We start from the raw sequence: 23,065 nt of genomic DNA, 5'->3' as shown, positions 1-23,065 counted from the left end.
TAAAGCAGTGCCAAGATACTCCCGTCTTTACAAGAAAACTGCTTCAGGACAGCGAGAAAATGGCACGTCGAAAGTGCTGCCCAAACCTGTTGCTTAAAAAGAGGGGGAAGTTTAAAATTATTGGTACTATATTCATATGGCCTAAGGAAAGGCGATGGCTCGAGGGTCCCAATTCGAGAATAACAGGAAATATTTAAAAAAAAAAGATGAACGGCGCATTTACATTAAATCCATTACATGTATCTTGGTATATGTAAAAAATACACAGGAACTTACACATGCTTTTCTTGCCTGTGCAGGCGTGATTAAAACTGTGATATTTACTGTTAGGATTTAACTCGGGGTACCTGAGGCCCACTTCTTCAGTTGTGTCTTTACAATATAGCTTTGCTTTTCTATACAGTTAAATAGTCACAAAACAATACTCTAGTGCGCTTTAATGTTACTTTAGTAGACGGGCCTCAAATTGTCAACGTATTTAATGAAGGTTTATTGTTGTGTCATTTTATGACAGGTCACGAGGTTTTCGTGTTTTGACCTAGGCCAAGTAATTTTGTGTTTTTGCTTCTCTGCCTTACTCTATCGATTCGACAATATATGTATCTAGATATAATTTAAACATTATTTTCTTGGTTAGTAGTTAAGGCAGAATTCTAACAATAAATGAACAAATCGCAACTTTAATTTCCTGTATCAGTTGTAAATGTGTTAATTCAGAACTTAAAAAATAGGAATTAGCTTGCATGTTAACCAAACAATATTTTAAATATGAAAATATGAGCCTAAAATCCCAGGGAATCCCACGTTTCTATTAATCGCGCGTTTTTTTTCCCCATAGACGATAAAGCGAGTTTTCATTGGTCCAGTGATGCTTAATATGCATATTCAGTGAAAACAAATTAGTCTGCCAATATCCGAGGAAAATGTGACTTCTGGTGGCTTTTTTTGTTAATGCTCGGATATTATCATAAAAGTGTACCTAAGAACCAAACATGAAATTTAAAAGGGGCTGTCGCCTTCTAGGGTTCCTCATTACAGTATAATGGGGTCAAAGGTCAAATGAATGCATTTACAAATAAATTATGCCGCTGTGCACTCGTTTTATTTCCATATAACCATCTAAATTGGTTTAAATATTGTGTCTCAACGTCCTTTAGTATTTTGCAAATAAAACTGATGATAATATTGAAAATATATGTTATATATACTATATTATATTATATAAAATAATATATTTCTGTGAAAAGTGGCATACGATGGCAAAGTATGCTATACTTGACATGTTTGCTAATCTATATTATGTGGATCAACTGCAGAAATATTATTTGTACTGTCGTATCCAAGGGTCATTTTTATGTAATTTCAAGGTCACAGACATGTCAAGGTCAAAACCAAACTTTGGAAAATGACTTCTAAGGTATTAAAGGAAGCAAAATGGTGCGTATATTAACAATATACTCCAAATCTTTTCTAACTTTACACCTGTTCTTTTTTCTTTTATCGCTAATTTTTGACAAATTTGAATGAATGATTTACACAATGTTAATGATTATTTTATTATAATAAAACATAAAAAATGATCATAGCTTGATATATATTTATTTAACCGTAAGGGTAACAATAAGTTTACCCTTGAATAAAAAGTCACATAATCCTATGAATTCAATACAATTCAATTTTTTATATTCTGAATGTTCAACTATGTTTAGTTGAAACGGAACATCCGTCAATATTTTCAATATAATTTTATATCAGTTTTGTGACGTCAATAATGACATTAATGAAAAAATTGTTTAATCCCACAGATTGCAGTTCTTGCCACATAGAGACCAGCACCAATTCTGTGACTTTTCATTTTTGGGTTACCTTATTTGAACTGCCATGGCTCAGTAAATGTACGCACAATTGAGGTCGCTGTTATGTTAATTTACTTGAACTGGTCATTAAACAATGTGTCCAATTGTCATTTAAATCCTTCAAAATTTGGCAGAGATAGAAACAAAAGTCAGTTGTCGAGTTAAAAAAAATATTGAGTAAATGATTATAAAATGACACTGCAAAGGTATGTTTTGCACCTCAGGTGGCAATAAAATTTGAATTTAAACATTGAACTAACTATCAAAAAAATATTTAAATATGGTACACCTTTTGATAAATGTGTGCGAAAGAGAAAATATGGTAGGTTTTGAGGAGAAAGACTTCAACGGAAAATGAATTACATATAAATATATAAAAATTCACACACAAACAGTTAAAATAACTTTACTGTCATGTATACAGTCAAGTACTTTTAGCTCAATAAGGAGAGCGCAGATCTAAGGATCGCGGGGTCGTGAGTTTGATCCCCGGGAGAGGTGTATGTTCTCCATGACAATCTGATAATAGACATTGTCAGGAGTAATTTCCTCCTCAACTTCTAAATCATATGGAGAAGTTGGCAGTTACTTGCGGGGAAAGGCTAAAGCTTGTAAAGACGCTAGAAACACTGATATGTTAATTGACCGCCGTTCCATGACTGGAATACTATTAAAAGTAACAATTACATATATGGAATGCTTCTCCAGCTCCTAACGAAATGATTTCAATACTGGTGATAATTCATTATATGATATATATTTATGTTAATTTGATCGTGCGGTGATGATTAGATAGGACCATTTTAGAAGAATAACTGAAATATTGGTCACATTAGAGGTGTACACAGCACATGTACGGTAATATACAAAACAGAACAGATCTGTAGGATTTCAACTAGTTAATATATACACCATGTCTTTGATTTGCTATAATTTCTTTCTATTTTTACTATCGGTCAGACATTTATCATCATATTTTATGTATTTGTAATTAAGTAACACATTTCAAGAACAATCACCGAAGCTCTTAATGCGATATTTGCATTATTTTATTCTGAAAATTCAGCACGCTATTTTTGTTTCGATTCTTGTTATTTTTGGCCTTGCTTCTACACCCTCACTTCCTGTTCAAAACAAAAGTTAAAAACGAATCAGATCGTAACAAGTTACACATCTGACACTAATTTCAGACAGGATGCCTTGATAACACTGTGAAAACAAAGCTAGTATCTTGGAACTGAAACATTAGTCATTCAGATGTTTTACGAATTAAATGTAAAAATAAAGATATAAAAACATCAAAAAAGTTGCTTTAGATATTTTTAACAGCAACATAAAGGCACATTAACTGAAATATTACAGATATATACCGATATACCTTTCGATATTTTCATGATTACTGACAGATGATGGTTCAGCTTATCAAAATGATGAAATATGTTTTTTGTTTGGTTTTTTTTTTTTTTTTTTTTTTTTTGGTTTAACGCCGTTTTTCATCAGGATTTCAGTCATGTAACGGAGTGCAGTTAACCTAACCAGTGTTCCTTGATTCTGTACCAGTACTAACCTGTTCTCCGCATGTAACTGCCAACTTCCCCACATGAATAAGAGGTGAAGAACGGATGATTTCAGACAATATGTCTTTTGTCAAATCGTCACGGAGAACATACGCCCCTCCCGAGGATCGAACTCACGCCCCCGCGATCCGTAGACCGACGCTCTCCCTATTGAGCTCAGCGGACGGGTTGGTTCGATAGTAACTTAGAGATATACAATGCGTAAAAATAACTTCCTGCAGGATGAAAAGAGCATGAAGAAGAGATCTGAAATTCAAAACGATGGATTTATGATAAACACATACTGCCGATTGAATATGTCAGGCTGAGACGTCTATAGCTTTTGAAGTGAGACTATTATGGGGTTTATTCATTTTTTTTTAAATAAGGGCAAGAAGTTATTTTTATATAAGGGTAGTTCATTCTAGTATTCCGCACAGAATTTAATTGACAATATATTTATTTTTACATGTTTAATGCTACAGTAGCGTTAGGTCACATTCGTTTCATATTATAACATCAGTAGATTCCTTCATGATACATTGGTACATTTGCTCTACCCGGTTCTATCACCAACCAATCACTCGGAATTCTAAAGGTGTTGTAACAGGAAAACAAAACATGCTTTACCCCTATATTCACAGTCATAAAAATCAAACTAATAACATTAAATATACTTCCAAATTCACTGACACCGAGTTTGCTATTTTTACGTCCTTGAGTTCTATGCTTCCGAAGGAATCTTTAGATCTGTCAACAAATAGTATAGTCAAACTATGTTAACTAGAGCTCGACGGGACAAGCAAAATGTGTTCGAGGTATCAGTAGTACAAGCCAACGTGACGTATACATTATATAGACCTGATGGTGAGTTCGAGCCAAGAGTAGTTAGCGAATAATCCGAATTCAAGCAAATGAAGTTTGACTATACCAGTCTTTATAAAATACGCGCCAAAGATTTAACTACCTGTACTGTTCGTACAGACAATCCTACAGGCAATCAACTAGCCTTTTTGGAAATTGTTAGCCTGAAAACGGATGTTTCAGAAACATGAAAAAGATAGCCTTCATAAATACACAAAGGATCAGAGCGTACGAAAAGTTTGCTCATTCTATAGAAATGACTTTAATCGTTTTGATTTTTGCCAGTCCCAAATGCAATAAATCTACACGAAGTAATTTATTTTACTTCTCAAATTCATAATTATCACCGAAAAATTACAAGTTTATATTGAAAGGTAGCAAAAATGGCGAAAATTTGACGTTTATAACAAAAATGCACTTATTGACCTTTGACCTTGTGCTGTGACCTTATTATGACCCCTAGAAGGCGACAGCCCCCCTGAAACTTTTCCAAATTTTATAAAGTTAACAATGAACATGGCTGTCGGGCATTAACACAAATTGCCATCAAGAGCAATTTCTAGGCCTTTTTTTCTGGATATATAGGCAGACTAAATGGCGGCTCCGAAAAAGGTAGTTTACTTTTAGTGAAACGTAATTCTATAATAAAGCAAGCTGAATATATATTTTTTCGTTCCCGATGCATAACCTGATCTCTTATTTCCAGCACATCAACCAGAGACAAAAATGTTGTCGATGCTTGAATAATACATATTCAATTTCGAAAGTACAGTTTAACTTTCACAGGTCATTGGCTTTGATGCGAATCAATTGAACTATGTCACCATTCAGATTATTTGTCAGTAAATGTAATCAACAGCTATGTACCGTTTCCTACAACACAGAAAACAAACAACATGATATGTATGTGCAGCGAAGATGTTATTGGGGCACGGAATAAAGAAACATTGTACTGAATACTAATATTTATTGATTCAGAACATTTTATCTGACCAACAATATTGTTTAGCCAACGATTGGCGCTTGACTGACTGTGTATATGAATAAAACATAATTCTTCAGATAGTAATAAGATTATTTTTTTATATTCAAATGAATGCTATTCTACATTATAATTATGTCTCCCACCACACAGTGGTGTGGGAGACATATTGATTTACTCCAGTGTGTGTGTGTGTGTGTCTGTCTGTCTGTGTGTCTGTCACAAAGCTTGTCCGCACTCTAAGTCGAACATTTCTCATCCGATTTTCACCAAACTTAAACAAAATGTGTTTGACCATAAGACCTAAGCCAAGTTCGATAACTAGCCAAATCGGTCCAGGCGTCTTGGAGTTATGGCCCTTGAATTACCAAAAATCGGTCTTTTCACTCTTGTCCGCACTCTAATTCGAATATTTTTCATCCAATCTTCACCAAACTTTAACAAAATGTGTTTGACCATGGAACCTCAAATAAGTTCGATAACTAGCTAAATCGGTCGAGGCATTTTGGAGTTACGGCCCTTGAATTATCGAAAAATCGGCCTTTTTACTCTTGTCCGCACTCTAAGTCGAACATTTCTCATCCGATCTTCACCAAACTTGAACAAAATGTGTTTGACCATAAGACCTCGACCAAGTTCGATAACTAGGCAAATCGGTTCAGGCATTTTAGAGTTACGGCCCTTGAATTACTGAAAAAAAACCGTCTGTTTACTCTTGTCCGTTATCTAAGTCGAACATTTCTCATCCGATCTTCACCAAACTTGAACAAAATGTGTTTGGCCATAAGACCTTACCCAAGTTCGATAACTAGCCAAATCCGCCCAGGCACTTTTGATTTATGGCCCTTGAATTACTGATTGGATCCACTCATCCAGACCATCTAATTGGATCCACTCGTCTAAAACATCTAGAGAAACTAACATTTTTCATAGGGGCAGTTGTGGGAGACATGCGCATTCTCAAAAGCATCTCTAGTTAAATACTATAATTGCTACACACAAATGTTAACCTTAACCCTGATAAACTTTAAAATGAACTGGTCCATCATTCAATTTAGGCAATTTAAATATTAATAAAATAAATGTTTAATATTCAAATGACGGCTAATTTCCCCTGTATTTAAATACTGCAATTGCAATTATTGCTACACAGGATTGCTAACCTTTACCCTGTTAAATTTTAAAAATGGACTGGTCCACCATTCAGTTTGGGCAGCACGACTTATTATTCAAAGGGGTGTTCATTAAAAATATGTTGACTAAATAGCGGTTAGTGAAGACCATGATCGCGCAGGCTGATCTTGGTCTGCATAAGGCAGAATCCCTTGGCGTCAACAACTAAATGTTAATATGGTTTGAATTGCGGTGTCAAGGCATCACAGTACAATTGAAATATATAACAAAATGATACACCATCTACAGCGCATGTTCCTGATTATGAGCCGTCCATTATATTGGACAATGGACAGTTATACTTCTCCACTGGAATCGGAAACCAGAAAAAGTGCCGGTTAATAATTGATAACTAAAGAAAATGCGGCTTTGGTCTTTTCTTAAAGAATTCCTAGTACTAATACATTTAAGCTAGAACAAATAGATTGATACTATTATCTTGATAGAATTGAAGTAGAATACTGCTCGTTCGCAAATGACTTACTCAAGTAAAGGCTTTAAAAATAAGCTCAGTTTTTTTTTTACAATTATATTATATAGTTTTTCTGTACTGGAATGCCAACTTTGAGTGAGCTTTTCTAAAATTATGAAACTAAAGTCGACATTGTATTAAGAGACCATCCAAGGGACTGCTGAGAAGTGGTCTCTAAATGAGTTTCAGTCCGATGAAAAGGAAAGATATTTTTGATTGTTAATACATTGTATAACTGTATTTATTATGAACATACATGTATGGTTCCAAAATCTGTTTTTACATCGTGAACACTTTTCCAAGTCAACAAACCGTGAAAATTATGGCTAAAAAGCGTAATATATACTTATATCTAAGCCTGTATTAAGTACAAATATCAAAGAAATGTAAATTGTGCCAGAGGATTTAATATGGCCAATAACAAAGTATATAAAGTATGTTTTTCGTAAACAAAGTCAAAGAGCAAACAGCAATGTACGTGTATTTCTTTATTTTGGAAGTTAACAAATATTCTGCATATAAATGCCACTACTTGCGGCATCTATCCCACAAAAGACGGACTTGTCGATATACCTGAAAACAAACATATAAACCAATTAACTGACATAGTGACTATCAAGTCTTGAAATATTCGATGAAATACACATACTGTATACATGTAAACGGTATACTAGAAGTATTTTAGAACGATTCACAAAATTTGAAATAATATAAATAGCTTTAGCGTATACTTGATTAATGACGTAAAATATTTATCAAGCTAAATATAGAATCGCAGTTGTTCATTATTTCTTACTGTATTGACACAAAACTGGATGGAGCTCTCCAACGACGTAGACGTGGTGATTTGTAGAGTCTGTAGGTCCGCACGGAATATCATCCCATTGTCCGTTCTTGTAAGGGATGAAAACAACACAGTCCTCTTGACTGTGATGAACAAAATTGCTAATGTGGCCTGGTACCCAGTTTGTGTAGTGAACTGCGTTCCCTGCAATTAAAGCATTATATTTTTAACATACATGTAATGTAAAAATTTAAAGCTTCATGTTTTTATCACAAATGTACTGTATAAATAAAGTACATACATTAACTGTATAAAACATGTATTTACGCAATGTTCGTTATGACAGTATGACTTTATTTCATTAAATTATAATTTATAACTAAAATATGGTACGTCTTAAATACAGTGCTTGTACAATCAATATCGACAACACCTTTTGAAACTTTTTGTATAGTTTTGTAACAACAAGTTATTATATTACCACAACTCGAATCAGTATAAACGTTATTGAAAGTCAAAGAAAACAGCATACAAATACACCTCATTCAGATATCCAGACAATTTAGTTTATTATTACCTGATGTCCATTGGAAATATCCTTCAGAATGCTTATCACTGAGACCAATCCAAACAACGTGACGTGGTGAGTACCTTTGCAGAAATCCTTGGATGAAACTTTGCTCTTGTGAACTACTAATATGTGCTAAATGTCCTCCGTGGCTGTGACAAAAACTTTCTGCTTCACTCCAAGTCTTTTCTGCATTGGGAAAGACTTCATAACAGCTATGGCCATACCGTGCTAGTGTCCCTGCCTCACTTGATGCTTGGTTGATCAAATGATTGCCGCATAGATGTACATTTTCTGAAAGCCACATAACACATTATTGGCATTGTTGAAAACAAATACTTTTAAAGCCTTTTGCCCGATCGGGGACCTTGCTGTGTCAATGTAAATTGCTGTGACATTACCCGAGGGATTTGTGTATTGTCCAACAAAGCCTAAAATCAAGTACAATGTGCACGGGATGCCATTTCTAACCGGGTACATGACGAAACATTACCACATATGCAATGTACTTTATAGAATATATAAATACATTTCAGGTCGGACGTAAACAGAAAATGAGTGAGCCATTCGTTACAATCAGGTTTAGGCTATAATCACCTGGTATAAACCTTCTGCTCAAATATGAGCTCAACAACTTTTTCTCATTGATAGCACATGGTCTGAACATCGTTTGATTGATTATTAATAATTGAAAGTATATGTTTAAGCATAACAATACGATAGCTATTCCTTTTACAGTCAAACGTCCTCGAGCTAGACAAATGGTTGATTTTGGACTTTCTGAATGTAACAGTCCGCCGGTAAACGAGGACATGATCCAAATATTATCAGGATGTGGACAAGCGTTAAACGTGGACAGGTAAGCCACAGTAAATATTTCACAGAATACATTCTTTAAATAGAGAGGCGAATGTTTAATTTATGAAGCGGACCGTATAGAGCCGATCACATTACGATTTATACTGTCACTGTTGCTTTGTTATTATTGCAGGCAAGCTGAAACAGGCAGATACTTCAATCAGGGACCAACAGTTATATGTCAATATCTGTTTTAAAGATCTAAGTGGAAGCAAAACATAAAAGCGGTTAGGAACAGATACATTTGAATACTTAATCTAATAAACGATATTTTAAGGCAGTGGGTCTCGCCCGCATAGCTTAATAAGATATGGAGAGCCAGATCTACGGATCGCAGGGTCGTGAGTTCGACCATCGGGCGGACCTTATGTTCCCCAAGATGATTTGATAAAAATCATTATGTCTGATATCATTCGACCCCAACCTCTGTTTCGTACATGTAGGGAAGTTGGCAGTTACTTGAACAAGTTCGTACTTGTACAGAATCCAGAAACACTGATTAGGTTAACTGCCCGTCGTTTTATAACTGAAATACTATTGCAAAACGGCATTGGGAACGTCCATATTGCCTAATGACATTTACTTATATTCATTTTTTTGTGAAGTATGATCTCTAAGACACGTTATCGTTTTTTTTTCTGTCGAAGGTAGGAGTAGCTGTACTTTTCTCTGATGTCGTAGTTGGCACCTCGGTTATTGTTGTAAATTCTTGAGTTATAGTTGTTGTCGGTTCCACAGTTGTCGTAGTTGTCATTGGATCAACTGCCGAATAATTATACAGAGCAACATAAAAAAGTAATGCCAATATGAGTAAGAGAAAAAACGAACTTGTCGATATGTATGATACATTATCATATATAAAGTAATTGTGTAAGATAAAGAGTAAAGACTAGTCTGCGAACGTGTAAAACATAATCGTGTCAAAATATTGCAAATAAATATGGCAATTTACAACTGCATATATATCTGCATTCTTCTGCATAAATGGAGTATATTTCAGCCAAATAATGTTAATATATGTTTATCGTCAAAATATTGCAAATAAATATGGCAATTTACAACTGCATATATATCTGCATTCTTCCGCATAAATGGAGTATATTTCAGCCAAATAATGTTAATATATGTTTATCGTTAATCAGTTGTAAAAAAATACATTGATCCCTATAAAGAAAAAAAATATGTATTTCAAATATCCAAAACTTATGTCTGTCCTCATCAGGAATAGTTCCCTGACACATTTTAACCTGTACCTGATCATTCTTCTCAATATACCCAAGCTAAACATAAAAAAGAAAATAAAAACGGAAAAAAAGTTTTAAATAACAAATTCAAATATATAGTCTTTGTTTATAGTAATGGTGTTTCAAGTGTGCACCACTTTTGGGCGGTACAACGAAATGGTATACCATCATGATTGCTTGTAAACAACCATTTGATCTGTTTAAAGGTCACCAAAAGAAGAAAACATCCAAACGAAAGACCAGTGGAATAATATTAGAAAAAGTGCAACAAAATTTGAATCAAAACAGGAACAGAAGCTTTGTATAACACAATACCCCATTGTCTGTTGGAGGAAACTTATTTTCAATTAATATGAAACAGAAACCCTTTCACATTCAATCTGTCTCCCAAAAACAATATTAGTCATCTATTGAACACAGGCAATCATCCCATTTAGTCTCGCATGTAACTTGTGCTATTGTTTATTTTTAAGGAATCAGTTAAATATTTGGTGAGTATTAATTGTTATGGCATTATCTAATTTCTCGAAGAATGTATTTAACATGTTTGAACGTTTGTCTCTAAAGTAATATAAACACTAATTGGTAATGTTATGTTTATAATAAATATAGAGATAAAAAACCACTCAAAAACATCCAGTACGTGCTTTTAGTTTTGTTGCTGATTTCCTGGCCCTGGTGATGGATAATTAAAACATGTTTACCGTTTTCAAGAACAACAGAATGATATTTAAAATGTACCGGAATCGTCACCACATATGAAAACAATACATTTAGTCGTCGTGTTATATGTTTTTTTTATGTATGAATAGCGGCAATACACATTTGTTTCGTGTATTTACATCTGCAGAAGACGGTATCGGTCACAAACATATCCCGCGGGCTTCTACAAAGGTTAATACACAAAAATATATAAATTCCAACATAACTGCGAACTTGAACTTAGACCTACTGACACCGAAAACAATATGAGTTATCTACTGGAAACAAGCAATCATCATATAATATATGAAGTTTGACGACTATATGTTAATGCATTTTTAAGTTACTGAGCCCTTTTACAGACTCAAAGTCAATGTAACTCTGGGGCCGTATTCATAAAGCATCTTAAGTATAACTATAAGAAATTGATTATTTACTTAAGTATCACTTAGGTAAGAAATTTATTTTACTTAAGTATATTTGTTATTCATAAAACACCTTAACAAGTAATTCCTGGCTTTTATTGTGAACGAAAACATTAAAAACATTAATTTCAGATAGATACAACATGCACAATTTTGTTTAAAGTGTTTTTACCTGAAAAACAACACTTTAATCGTACTCACGACGCAATTTGTTTTTCTGACTTAAGTCATTTCTAACGTAGCTTAATATAATCTGGATAGTTTAAGCTGTGTTATGAACAGGACTTAAGAGTATTTACTTAGACTTTAGCTGAAATCACCGCAAATTTAAGTAAAATCTTCAACTTAAGTCAAAACGTATACTTATGATGCTTTATGAATACGGCCCCTGGCCTTTTACTTAGTGATCTTAAGACAACACAAACAATAGGGTTCAGTTTTTGTCGCATAATTTTAATATGAAAAGTCTAGGACTGCGTGTTTATTATTGTTAAGCGGAAACCGTTTCAGTTTCAAGTCAATCGTGACCTTTTCCTTTCAGCTGCTGATGTACTGTTAACAATATCATTCTATTGATCACAGACAACCATTAATAATCATATTAAGGTTGAAAATCAATCGCGTACTAGATAAATTATAGGAAATACGATTCTATCCGTATTACTTTCTCATAAATAGATTATGTCTGAAATGTTTACCTGATGCCAAAACGCTTCTGTAAGCCATTGGTCATTGGATTGTTCCACTTCTGGTTTACACTCTAACAGGTAGCCTAAAATGTCACTTTGAACTGTAGGCTGTAAATATATATATATATGTCTGTCTTGTAAATATTCAATGTAAGTTGTTATGCAGATAAAATATTTGAGCAGGAGAATTTATATTACTATGGTTTTAATCTTTAAGTGATTTGTGGTGACTAGAACAAGCACATGGAACTAATGGTAGTCGTGCGTCTTTCTATTGTGATCATATATATATCAATGTTCAATCGTGATAAACCAGTGCCGGCAAATGTAAATGACATTACACGTTTTATCATTTCTTTTGACCAGACCCGAACAAACCGTGTAATTGATATTGTTCCCAGGAGAGGCTCAATTCTAAAGAATCCTATTATAGAATGTATTATCTATTTTACGGGTCACGGTTATGTTATCACTTCAATCATTTTCTATTTCATCTGAATCAGAATTTATTTTTTAAATTAATTCATGCAAGTTTTAGTACATTATGAATGTTTCTCGATAGTTCTGTGATCTTCGCTTTATTTCTTCACCCTGTGCCATATGGTCTCTTTCATAAAAGACGGGACAAATAAGAAGTCCATTGAACAACAAAGCATAATAATACCGTTACCTTACTATCTCGTAAAAGCTGTTCATTCCTTTAAAAGTGTCATACTATGGTCACATCTAAAATTTTATAAAAAGTGTTATACTATGGTCACATCTAAAATTTTATAAAGTGATCATTGTTACCTACCTTAGAATATACATTTGTTCCAAAGCTGTAACTACACACACATTTGTAATATGAGCGAACAGATATCACGATCGAAATGAAAATGGCTACTGCAAACCAATGCATCGTACCTGAAATGATTCTAAATAGGAAAGTTTCAGTTTACAAGCAATTATTTAATCTTTTTTTTTTGTAATTAAATGGGTGAGAGAATTTTGAAGTCGTCAAAATTACTAGTTAACTAAATTTACATATCCAGTCTCTTAAAGAGTTTTTCACGAAATATAAGCTGAGGCATATTGCATATATATGAATATGTATAAATCTGATTTTTGGATTTATTTGACAGCCGAATGGATTCAACTTTCTACGAAATAACTTGTAATCACCTCGATGAAAAAGTGTCATAACCATGGACTCATTTTTATACGTTTTCCACATATCTGTTTTTTTATCAATTCAAATCCCTTCAAAGGTTTTAAAATTAACTTATACTGTAAAGTTATCAAAATATTTAGAGTGCGGTGCACATGAAGTGTTTTGACATTATTCGAAAAAGAATGTGTTAACCCGTCAATGCAAGAATTCTCACAATAACAGCGCAACAACGTAATATATCTTCACCATTTTGAATGAAAATAATTTGAAATCATTGAGTCAAGACACTCCAATATTTATTTAGCATTTTAATCAAAATCAATTCAATTTGAAGAATGTGCAAATAATTCTTGCTAATGGTGCGTACACGTATTTACGGATGGTAATTTTAGTTCTATTCATATCAATACATTTTAAATGTAAACAATGTTTTAACCTTAATTTTAGAAATTTAGCAGGCTAAGTGTTAATATAATTGCGGATCTGACATGGAAATTACAAATCACTAGTAATCCAAAGCTCCCCCCAAGATCATGTATACCCCATAATGTTAATACAAAGCTTCAACCGTTTTTCTTTTAATTTCCTTAAACTATTCTTTCGTAGTTGGGGTCAATTTTTTCAACATGTATATTTCCACAAAGATTTTGAGTAAACAACCAAAAAGAATGTTGATTTTCTCCATTATTTCAAAGTATTGCACTGGTTTACTCCCTTCAACACAATGCTTTTAGCATTTTATTAGGTTACCATGCAAAACTTTTATGCTATTAAGTCTGTACCACATTGTAACAACAAGTTTGTACAACACTGTAAGGACTTTAGTGAGAGAAAATAAACGCTAAAATATGTCGCTTTATAAATCTACCAAATATGACTACGATATTTAGCTTATTGCCTTTATCTTCATTTTCTTAATATTCTTAAATGGAAATTATTAGCATAATATGGAAAGTTTTAATGGAATTATAAATTTTTTGACAGTGAATAATTTATCGAATTTGACAATACACAAAACCTTCCGATCAAAACCATGTGTTTTCATATATGTTTCAAATTTTAAACTTTCTTACCTATTACCATATACATGTACAATATCCTTTCAGATTGACAGATATATTTCGTTCATCTGACTTGAATGTATATACAATACACTTATAGATAAGACTGCAAGGGAATGAAAAGGTCAATCGAATCAATTATGAATACAATAGTCATTGGTTTATAATTATATGATAAATATAAATAGTCTCTGGTTTATAACTATATGATAAAAATAAATTTTAGACCTTTTTCCTCTTGATTGTTTTTTGTCAGTATATGTTTTTTTTGTTCTTTCTTGTTATTTATAATCATGCTATACATTATGAAAAATAAGATATTACAAAAAATACCAAGAAGACACTTTTTAAAGTTTAAAGGATAGACAGTGCAAAATCAATGTAACTTGAAACGAGGTATTATAAGAGAAAAGTAAACATGTATACAAATTAATAGTAATCTTACACAAGTCAGTCCCATGCCCTTTCTTTGTGTATAAAAAATATTATCGTCTTTACAAGAAAATTACTTTTAGACGACAAAGAAATGGCACTTCGAAAGTGCTGCTCAAAACTGTTGCCTAATAAGGGGAAGTTTGAAATTAATGATATCATATTTATACTGCGTTAGTAATGGCGAGAGCACGATGGACCCAATCCCGAAAACAAGACGTTTTTTTATGAAACGTAATTCTATTATAAGGGAAGCTGAATATATGATGTTATGTCTGAACACTTATTTCCAGCACAACAACCAAAGACAAAATGTAGTTGATGCTTAAATGATTAAAATATGATAACATTCATCAGATTAACCGTCGATAAATTTCTTGAAAACAGCTGTTTTACCATTTCATATAACGTGGAAAACATAAAACATGATATACATGTACGTGCAACGAAGAAGTTATGGAGTCACATACTAAAGACAAATTGTACTGAAGAGTAATATTTATTGATTCAGAACATCTTATTCAACGCACTATATTGTTTAGCCAACGACTGGCGCTCCACTGAGTGTGTCTGTAAAATAAAAAGAATTCTTCAGATATTGATATTATATAATATGCTTTATATTTAAATGAATGGTAACTTACCTTATATTTAAATACTGTAAATTGCAATTATTGCTACATACGATTGTTAACATTTTTAAAAATGGACTGGTCCATCATTGAATTTAGGCAGCACCACTTATTAATCAAAGGGGGTTTCATTAAAAATATGCTGACTAAATAGAGATTAGTGCAGACCATGATCGTGCAGGCTGATCTTAATCTGCACTGGTCGCAACCGCCAGCATCTAAAGGTTTCCACAGTTTAAACTGCATGTCAAGGCTTTACAGTAAAACTGAAATATATTACAAAATGATAAACTTTCTACAACATATGAGCCGTCTTTTACTTGTTCAATGGGCAATTATACTTCTCCACTGGAATCAGAAATGAGAAAAAGTGCAGGGTAGTAATAGATTTTGTCTTTCCTTTAAATATTTCTAGTAGAAGTGTATTCAAGCTGAAACAAATAGATTGAAACTATAGTAAAGTATTTTTATACATTATCTTGATAGATCTAGAAAACTGGTCGTTTGCAAATAACTTATCTCAAGTAAAGGTTTTAAGAATGAAACTGAAAATGCTCACAATTATATTAACATTCTTGATAGCCGAGATGGAACATTGAAACTCACTATATTGACAAAGTAATGGATGTGTTTCACCAACATCGGTTGTTCCTGAAGTATAGTGATGTGTAGTACCACAGGGAGCAGTAGTCCACTGTCCTTTGTTGTATGGCATAAAAATAACACAGTCAGCATGGTTACCATTTACATGATTTGGTTTCCAGTTTGTAAACTGAGTTTTTTCCCCTGCGTTAAAACAATATGTTAATTTACAGACTCTTGCGAATGAATTATTTAATGTGGTAGAAAATCCCCACATTAGAGCCCTAATACGCAAAACATTGTACTACTTCAGGAAATAAATTTTGTAATTACTACGAGTTTCAATATTTATGGTTAGCAGTATTGATTTATTTACATCTTATTTATCACATAGTATCACTTTTAGTCTTATAAAAATATATTAAAAATGTAATATTACCTGAAGTCCAGTAAAAATGACCTTCTGATCTCCAATCAGTGAGCCCGATGCAAACAGAACTATGTGATAAATACTAGTACTGCTGCATAAAACCCTGAATAAATGCCTATTCTTCCTCATTTCCGATGACTGCCAGATGTTCCCCTCTGCTTTTACATATATCCTATGTGTGTTGCCAGGCAACGGTAACATTGGGAATAAGCTCATAGCAGCTATGCCCATATTGACTGAGTATTGCTTTGTCTTTTGCTGCGTGCTGATGAATACGCATCGAACACAAATTTAACTGCCCTGAAAGAGATACATTTCATGTCATACAAGGACAATGCTTTATCATAGATAAAATCAAGGACCATTGATATTATAGAGTTTGACCTAAGTCTGTGTTAGAAGACGAGGGGCGTGATGAACTTTACATTTCTTCTCACTAATAGACACCATCAAACCCGATCCGAGCAGTTTTTGGATAGTTACTTTCTGAGCTTCCATCTTATTCATTTATTCAGCCTGCAGGATTGTTCAAGAAACACGTTAGCGTTTGTCATTACTAAACTTATATCCACAGAGACAAGATAAAGTAGAATCTCTTGAACTCAAATATATCTGTTAAAGATTATAAGGATCTTACATGCCTGCCTGTTTAAGACGGGGTTTTCCCTACCCGAGGGACAGTGTGGAATGGAAAACCGAGCGTTAGCGAGGTTTTTTATCCATGCTGTCCCGAGGGTAGGGAAAACAGCTGTCTTACACAGGCAGACATGTTAGATCATTTTTCTTGCCTATCATGTTCAAAATAGACCGTTGAGACAAATAGGTTTTTGGTATTTCCTGACATTATTTATAAAGTTTATGACGTCACAATGGTACCAGTACTATGTGACGTCACCTTAGTGCACGCTATTTTAGACAAGGTTTTCCCTAGGGAAAGACAGGAATATCTATCCCCGGTGCGTGCTTGGATAAATGTATACTTTCCCCGATAGGTAGGCAAGAAGTACTAAATCTGAAACTGTTATCTTGCATTATATATAATTTTGTTTGTGATTTCTTTAATCAAGGTAAGAGTGAAATATTTAACTCGTCAAAGAGCTCGGTTAATATTGCAAATGGCCTGCTTCTTAATGAAAATACAGAATGTGATTAATTACTTTGATCGACCAAAATACACAACTTTGCTTACTTACATACATTTCTGATTGTAAAACAAGACGTACACGGAAGCGAGTTTGGATGGAGATGTGAAAATATTGTAACATTGTGTCAAAATAAATATTATACATACCATCGAGTATGTATATGTAACAGTAGTTGAAAGAAAACAACAGATGAACAATAACAAAAATGGTTAAACTTAAGTTAAAGTTTTAGTTTAGAGGTAAGACATAAATGTACCTGAATAGCTCATATCTATCACTTACTTGTACTTACCTGGTGAAATTAGTTTGCTTGACAGTGTTCAATTCGAATCACAATTAGCGCAGGTCAAATTTTTTGTTAATATGAGAAGACCATAACTTTACAAATTCTTTGTTTTACCATAATAATGGTATTATCTCATGAAAAACTTATTGTACTTAATAGGAAAAACGTTTATTGTTCATATAATTAAAATTGTCTTAAATGTATATATAAACAAATTGTATGAAATAAAAAAACATTTAAGATATTAGGGAATATAAATTATTCAAAAAGATGTCCTCATATTAAATATATCCACTTTAGGTCATATAATGAATGCATGAATCCATTTCTTACTGTACTGGCATATATAAGCATGGATGGCCAACTTGTTGCTCAGTTAATATATTATCACTTCCACAATTTATGTCGTTCCATGCACCATCTCCAGACATATAGACACAGTCTTGTTTCTCCAGTGGTACGTGTTTTTTCGACCAGATTTCCAGTTGATATATGTGACTTTTTGACCTGTAAATATAGCATTGTCGGTTTAAAATTTGAAGAAATAGAACATCTAATTCAAAACATGGTTGTACATGGCCACATGTGTTAAATTGCATTATATTTTCTGATTGATACGAGCAGTATAATCACATATTGAAGTTATTTGTGGAAGTATGGTATTAAGATTTTGAAAAATGATGTTTGCTTAAAATTTTATTAAGTTTGTTTTGTCCTTACTTGCGTGCCATAACCAGGTCGATCATACCTTAACGTATCAACTTTAAAATTAATGCTTGTCTCTAGCTGAAATCGCTCACCTACATAGCTCAGAAGGGAGAGTTCAGATCTACGGATCACGTGGTCGTATTATCGATCTCCGGGCGATGCGTATGTTCTCCGTGAAGATTTGATAAAAGACATTGTGTCTGACATCACGCGACCTCTTCCTCTGATTTATGTGGGGAATTTATTTTTTTTCTAGTTACTTGCGGCGAGCAGATTTGTCCTCATACAGAATCCAGATACACTGGTTAGGTTAACTGCCCGCCTTTGTATAAGTAAAATACTGTTGGAAAACGGCGTTAAACAAAAAAAATACAACAACAATATACAAAACAAACAAAACTAGCAGAAATTGCATGTTTGAAAACGGAGCACAAAGATCATAGGTACATGTCAAACATGTGTAAATATACCCGATGTCTATTCGGGCTTTTCTTCCCTATTTCTGTCATGAAGTATGACAGCATGACTGCGAATGCTTTTGAGAAAATTGAGGATAAAGTCCTGTTCTTGTTGACTGTGAATATTCACTAAGTGTTACTTTGACAAACAGTTTCGGCATGAGACCATGAAATCCTCTTTTAAACAACTTCATAACATTTCTTTCTAAATTGCGCCATTTCCCTTCGCTTCTAATTGAATTCTTATAGGTCATAATTCTGTATGGCCTGAAAACAAAACTGTTAAATATAAGAAATGTGCCTGGTTCCAGGTTTTCAACGTTACTTCCCTCCTGGTATATAAAGAAGTCGTATAAACAACGCATATAACGGATGTAGTGTGAAGTCATAAATACTTTCATAAGACTATAGCTACTTTTCGTGGGTTTCCTGGTTGCGTCAATATACGAAATGCGTAACATTACCTCTTATTTAGTCTTTAAATACTGCAATCTGCAAATTCATATTCTCACGAATATTAGTCGATATGGCTAAAACCAGAAACAAAAGAAACAAACATGCCCAAAGATTAAAAATATTCCAGTGTATATTGAATAACAACATTGATTATAAACTGAAAAGGTTTTTTTACGGATCACGTACAGCACCATTGCCAGTAATAAATACGTAAGAATTAACAGAAAAAATGCCTTGAAATATAGAAAAGTTTCAAACGGCCATCTAGCTTTGGATAGGCGTAACCCTTGATACAGTAACTGTTGCCTGTACAGTGTTCACATTTTGTGATGTGTTTGATGCAGGACTAGTAAGTGTGGTTGTAGTTGTTTGTTTAGTTGCCGGGGTAGTTGCTCCTGTTGTTGTAATTGGTAGTTGTATGGTAAGATTGTGAGCAGGCTCATGGGTGGTTCATTTCATTTTTACTGTTATTGTGGGAAGAGCTGTCTGTGTTGACAGGGCTGTTACTCGTGTCTCCTTAGTGGTATTTTGGATTTGTGTTGTACCTAAATATGGGTCAAAGACTGTTGTTGATGTCGTACCTATGGTGGATATAATGATCGTAGGTACGGTAATTGCAGAAGTAATTGAATTCGTTGCTTTGTTGAAATTTGATTTGATTTGTTAAACGTTCTGTTGTTACCTTCTGCGCTTTTGATATAACCACTGTGTCAGATGTAGAAGAAATTGCAGAAGTCTGTGTTGTCATTGTTGGTTGGGGAGGAACTGAAAATACCATGCTTCGATTTGAAGTTTTTCATTTTTATCAATGACTTCCATCGACTATTGTGTGATGTAACGCCATATATGTAGATTTCAAATAGTGCTTGTCTTACTATAAATAATAGAAACACAGAGCATGCATTATGGAAAATTTGAAAGAAATAACGGCACATCGTTGAAGCCAGAACACATCCTATAGAAAAATGTAATTCTGACTGTGTATCTGCTAGTATAATTATGTGGTAAATATAAATATAAATGGTAAAAGTAGAAATGATTGAACACTGTACGTTTATCTTCTCCAGATATACTGCCAGGGCATGCTTGTATTTGTAGCTGTGCATCCTTGTCTACATACCCTAACTGAAAACGAAAGCATTTACAATTTGATTAGTTGTTCGTTTTAAGATGCATCGTCGTGATTTTTAACAATATGCAGTATTGAAGTTTTAATCGTTAAGGCGGATCACTGAGTATTATTTTAGGCAAAAAAGGGCCTGATATAGATAGCTGACCGAACTCTATACGTTGACTGAGACTCAAACCAACAAACGAAGTGTTTGACTCTAGACTAGTGTCCTTCTATTCTCGCTTTGCCACGACATTTAATAATATAAACGACCATCTAGATTGCTCAGTGAAGGTCTATGTCTCTAACCAGGCACACACCCTACACTTAAGCTATTCCCCTTGGGGTACTCCATCAACAAAAGTCAGAAAGTCGCCTTTTGACTTAAATTGTGTCTATTTGACCCAACGAAAGCAGAAACATAATATTTTAAATATCAGATTGGAATAAATCTTAAAACTAACTAAAATAAATACAGTAAAAGTGTTTTTTTTCTTTTATTTTTTGTTCATTAAATGATTAAAAGTATCAAAAGTAAACAGCATTATATTGCTTGGAAGGACATGAACCTCGTTCTAAATAACAGTTCTGGTACCTTTACCCGAATGAGTATTCCAGGTTGAGGCTGCTTTGCTCGAAATAGTTGACTGTTTACTACTGGCTCTGCTCTGAATTGAGCAGAATAGCCATCAAATTCGATTGCAAATCATAGTGTTACATGTATAATTTATTCTCGGAGGTCCGTCAATGAATTGAGGATATTCTGATGAAGTAATAAATATTAAAATGGCCAATACTCTAGAGAGGATTTTGTGCTTATAGGATACAATGCTTGCTTTTGTTATTAATTTGCATTCTAACAAACAAGGAAAGGAATAGTAAAACGTTTAGATAAATTTAAAAAGAATTTACGTGATGCTGAAATGCTACCGTTAGCCACCCATTTGTTCCTGAGTCCCCCGCATCAGGTTTACAGTCAAACTCGTACATATAACCTAAAACATCTCCAGTTGTTGATGGCTGTAAAAGATCGACATCATTAACATATTCCATGCCATCTTAAAATTTAGCTATTGGATTCGTAATTGCGTCTTCTTTAACACAATGTATTCGGCAATTTCCGGCCGTTGCTCATACAAGCACATTGTTTTCTGTTGTAATGAGAGAAGAGAAAACAGAAATCGAATATTTAAAATTTGTACTCTTCCTACGTATACATTAGGCAAAGCTAATTACATATTGATTCATATTCAAAATAATATAGATATAATAGAGATAGAGATAGTACAATATAACTTACAGTGCTATAGATAGATTTTTCCACATTATAGTTACACAGACATTTGTAGTCACACGTGACAACTGACATACATGCTATTACTATAACGCTAAAGTAAAGCATCATCGTGACTGTAAAACGTGTCACGCAGTTAAAGTGAAAGCTAACATTATATATTTCAACCTTGAAATGTTTAGTAAACGTTTAGTATTACATGTATAACTATCCACTTAGAGAAAGTATTGTTAAAATATATCACTTTGGCAATGCACCCCATTCTCCATTGCAAAAAATAATCCTTTGCATTAAGGAAATAGCTATCATGCAATTTTCGCTTTAGAGAGTTAATATAAACCCGAACCGTTAATACACACAATATCAAGTGTAACTGTAGGTCATTATGTAAAACGTAATTTAAGTAAATCTTTGTATTTTAATCTAATTTTATGTTTCAAATGTTGCGTGTGAACACGTTAACGTTATATGATTGTTACATGTCATAACTCGTTTCTTGTTCGTTCCCATGCCAACTATTTGCCTTGCAGAATATATTGCATGATATTACAAGAAGGTTTGATCGTTACTTCAAACAGTAATTTGATACTTTTAATAGGCTGCCTGATATTAAAAGACTCTTGATGATTGATTTTGACGCATTCTATAAATTGCATGATATTACAAAAGTGTTTGATTGACCTCTTACAAGTGCTTGAATACACTGATTTACAAATTCACAAAGTTACATGAAATTGCAAGTCAGTTTGATCAACCCATCATAAAGTAATTTTCTGTATTGATTTTACAAAGACATTTTGTAATTATACTAGTTTTAACAAATACGTAAAGAACGCTAGTACAGGCTGGAGGTTCTATTCTAACACAGATATACATCTACGAAACAAAACATGTTGCTGAAATAGCAGCTTACTTGTCTGTTATCGATGAATTTCCATTTTCACATTAGAAATAGTAAACATTTTATGTTCGTCCTTGTATTCTTATCTGTAAAGTGTATGCTACAAATAGTAACAGATCTACTTTAAGAAGAATGGTTATATGTGTCAGTGTACGTATATCAAGTGCCACAAGAGTGACATCTTCACTATATATTTTTTTCGTTATCTAATACGACAGAGATTTCTTAAGAACCTTAAACTGA

At 33.4% G+C, this 23,065-nt stretch overlaps 1 protein-coding gene across 3 annotated transcripts; it reads right to left on the bottom strand.

The window, feature by feature from the left end:
- Window positions 1-7,380: 7,380 nt before the first annotated feature.
- Window positions 7,381-22,895, bottom strand: LOC123526218 (brevican core protein-like). 3 transcript variants are annotated; one of them, XM_053523603.1, is made up of 9 exons: window positions 21,540-21,651; window positions 18,228-20,641; window positions 16,473-16,763; window positions 12,970-16,237; window positions 12,183-12,281; window positions 9,777-9,875; window positions 8,265-8,549; window positions 7,700-7,891; window positions 7,381-7,476 (listed from the first exon to the last, which is right to left on the bottom strand). In XM_053523603.1, the coding sequence occupies exons 5-9, from the start codon at window positions 12,208-12,210 to the stop codon at window positions 7,445-7,447; spliced, it is 636 nt and encodes a 211-aa protein (XP_053379578.1). In that variant the 5' UTR covers window positions 12,211-12,281; window positions 12,970-16,237; window positions 16,473-16,763; window positions 18,228-20,641; window positions 21,540-21,651; the 3' UTR covers window positions 7,381-7,444. The 3 variants fall into 3 exon arrangements, with proteins under 3 accessions (XP_053379578.1, XP_053379579.1, XP_053379580.1); XM_053523604.1 differs by lacking the exons at window positions 16,473-16,763; window positions 18,228-20,641; window positions 21,540-21,651 and adding an exon at window positions 22,835-22,895; XM_053523605.1 differs by lacking the exons at window positions 12,970-16,237; window positions 16,473-16,763; window positions 18,228-20,641; window positions 21,540-21,651 and having other exon boundaries at window positions 9,697-9,875; window positions 12,183-12,215.
- Window positions 22,896-23,065: the final 170 nt, after the last annotated feature.

The sequence above is a fragment of the Mercenaria mercenaria genome, chromosome 14 (assembly GCF_021730395.1).
Source record: "Mercenaria mercenaria strain notata chromosome 14, MADL_Memer_1, whole genome shotgun sequence".
NCBI lineage: Eukaryota > Metazoa > Mollusca > Bivalvia > Venerida > Veneridae > Mercenaria > Mercenaria mercenaria.
Note: the sequence above shows the minus strand (reverse complement) of the source record. Positions and strands in the feature narration are given on the sequence as shown.

Excerpts from the sequence above, each read along its gene's own strand:
- LOC123526218 (XM_053523604.1), bottom strand. The coding sequence starts at position 12,210 with ATGGCTTACAGAAGCGTTTTGGCATCAG. Across the intron at positions 9,876-12,182 it reads CAGAAGCGTTTTGGCATCAG|TTGATCCAATGACAACTACG; the intron begins GTAAACATTTCA and ends ATTATTCGGCAG. Across the intron at positions 7,477-7,699 it reads TCCAGTTTTGTGTCAATACA|GTATATCGACAAGTCCGTCT; the intron begins GTAAGAAATAAT and ends GTTTGTTTTCAG.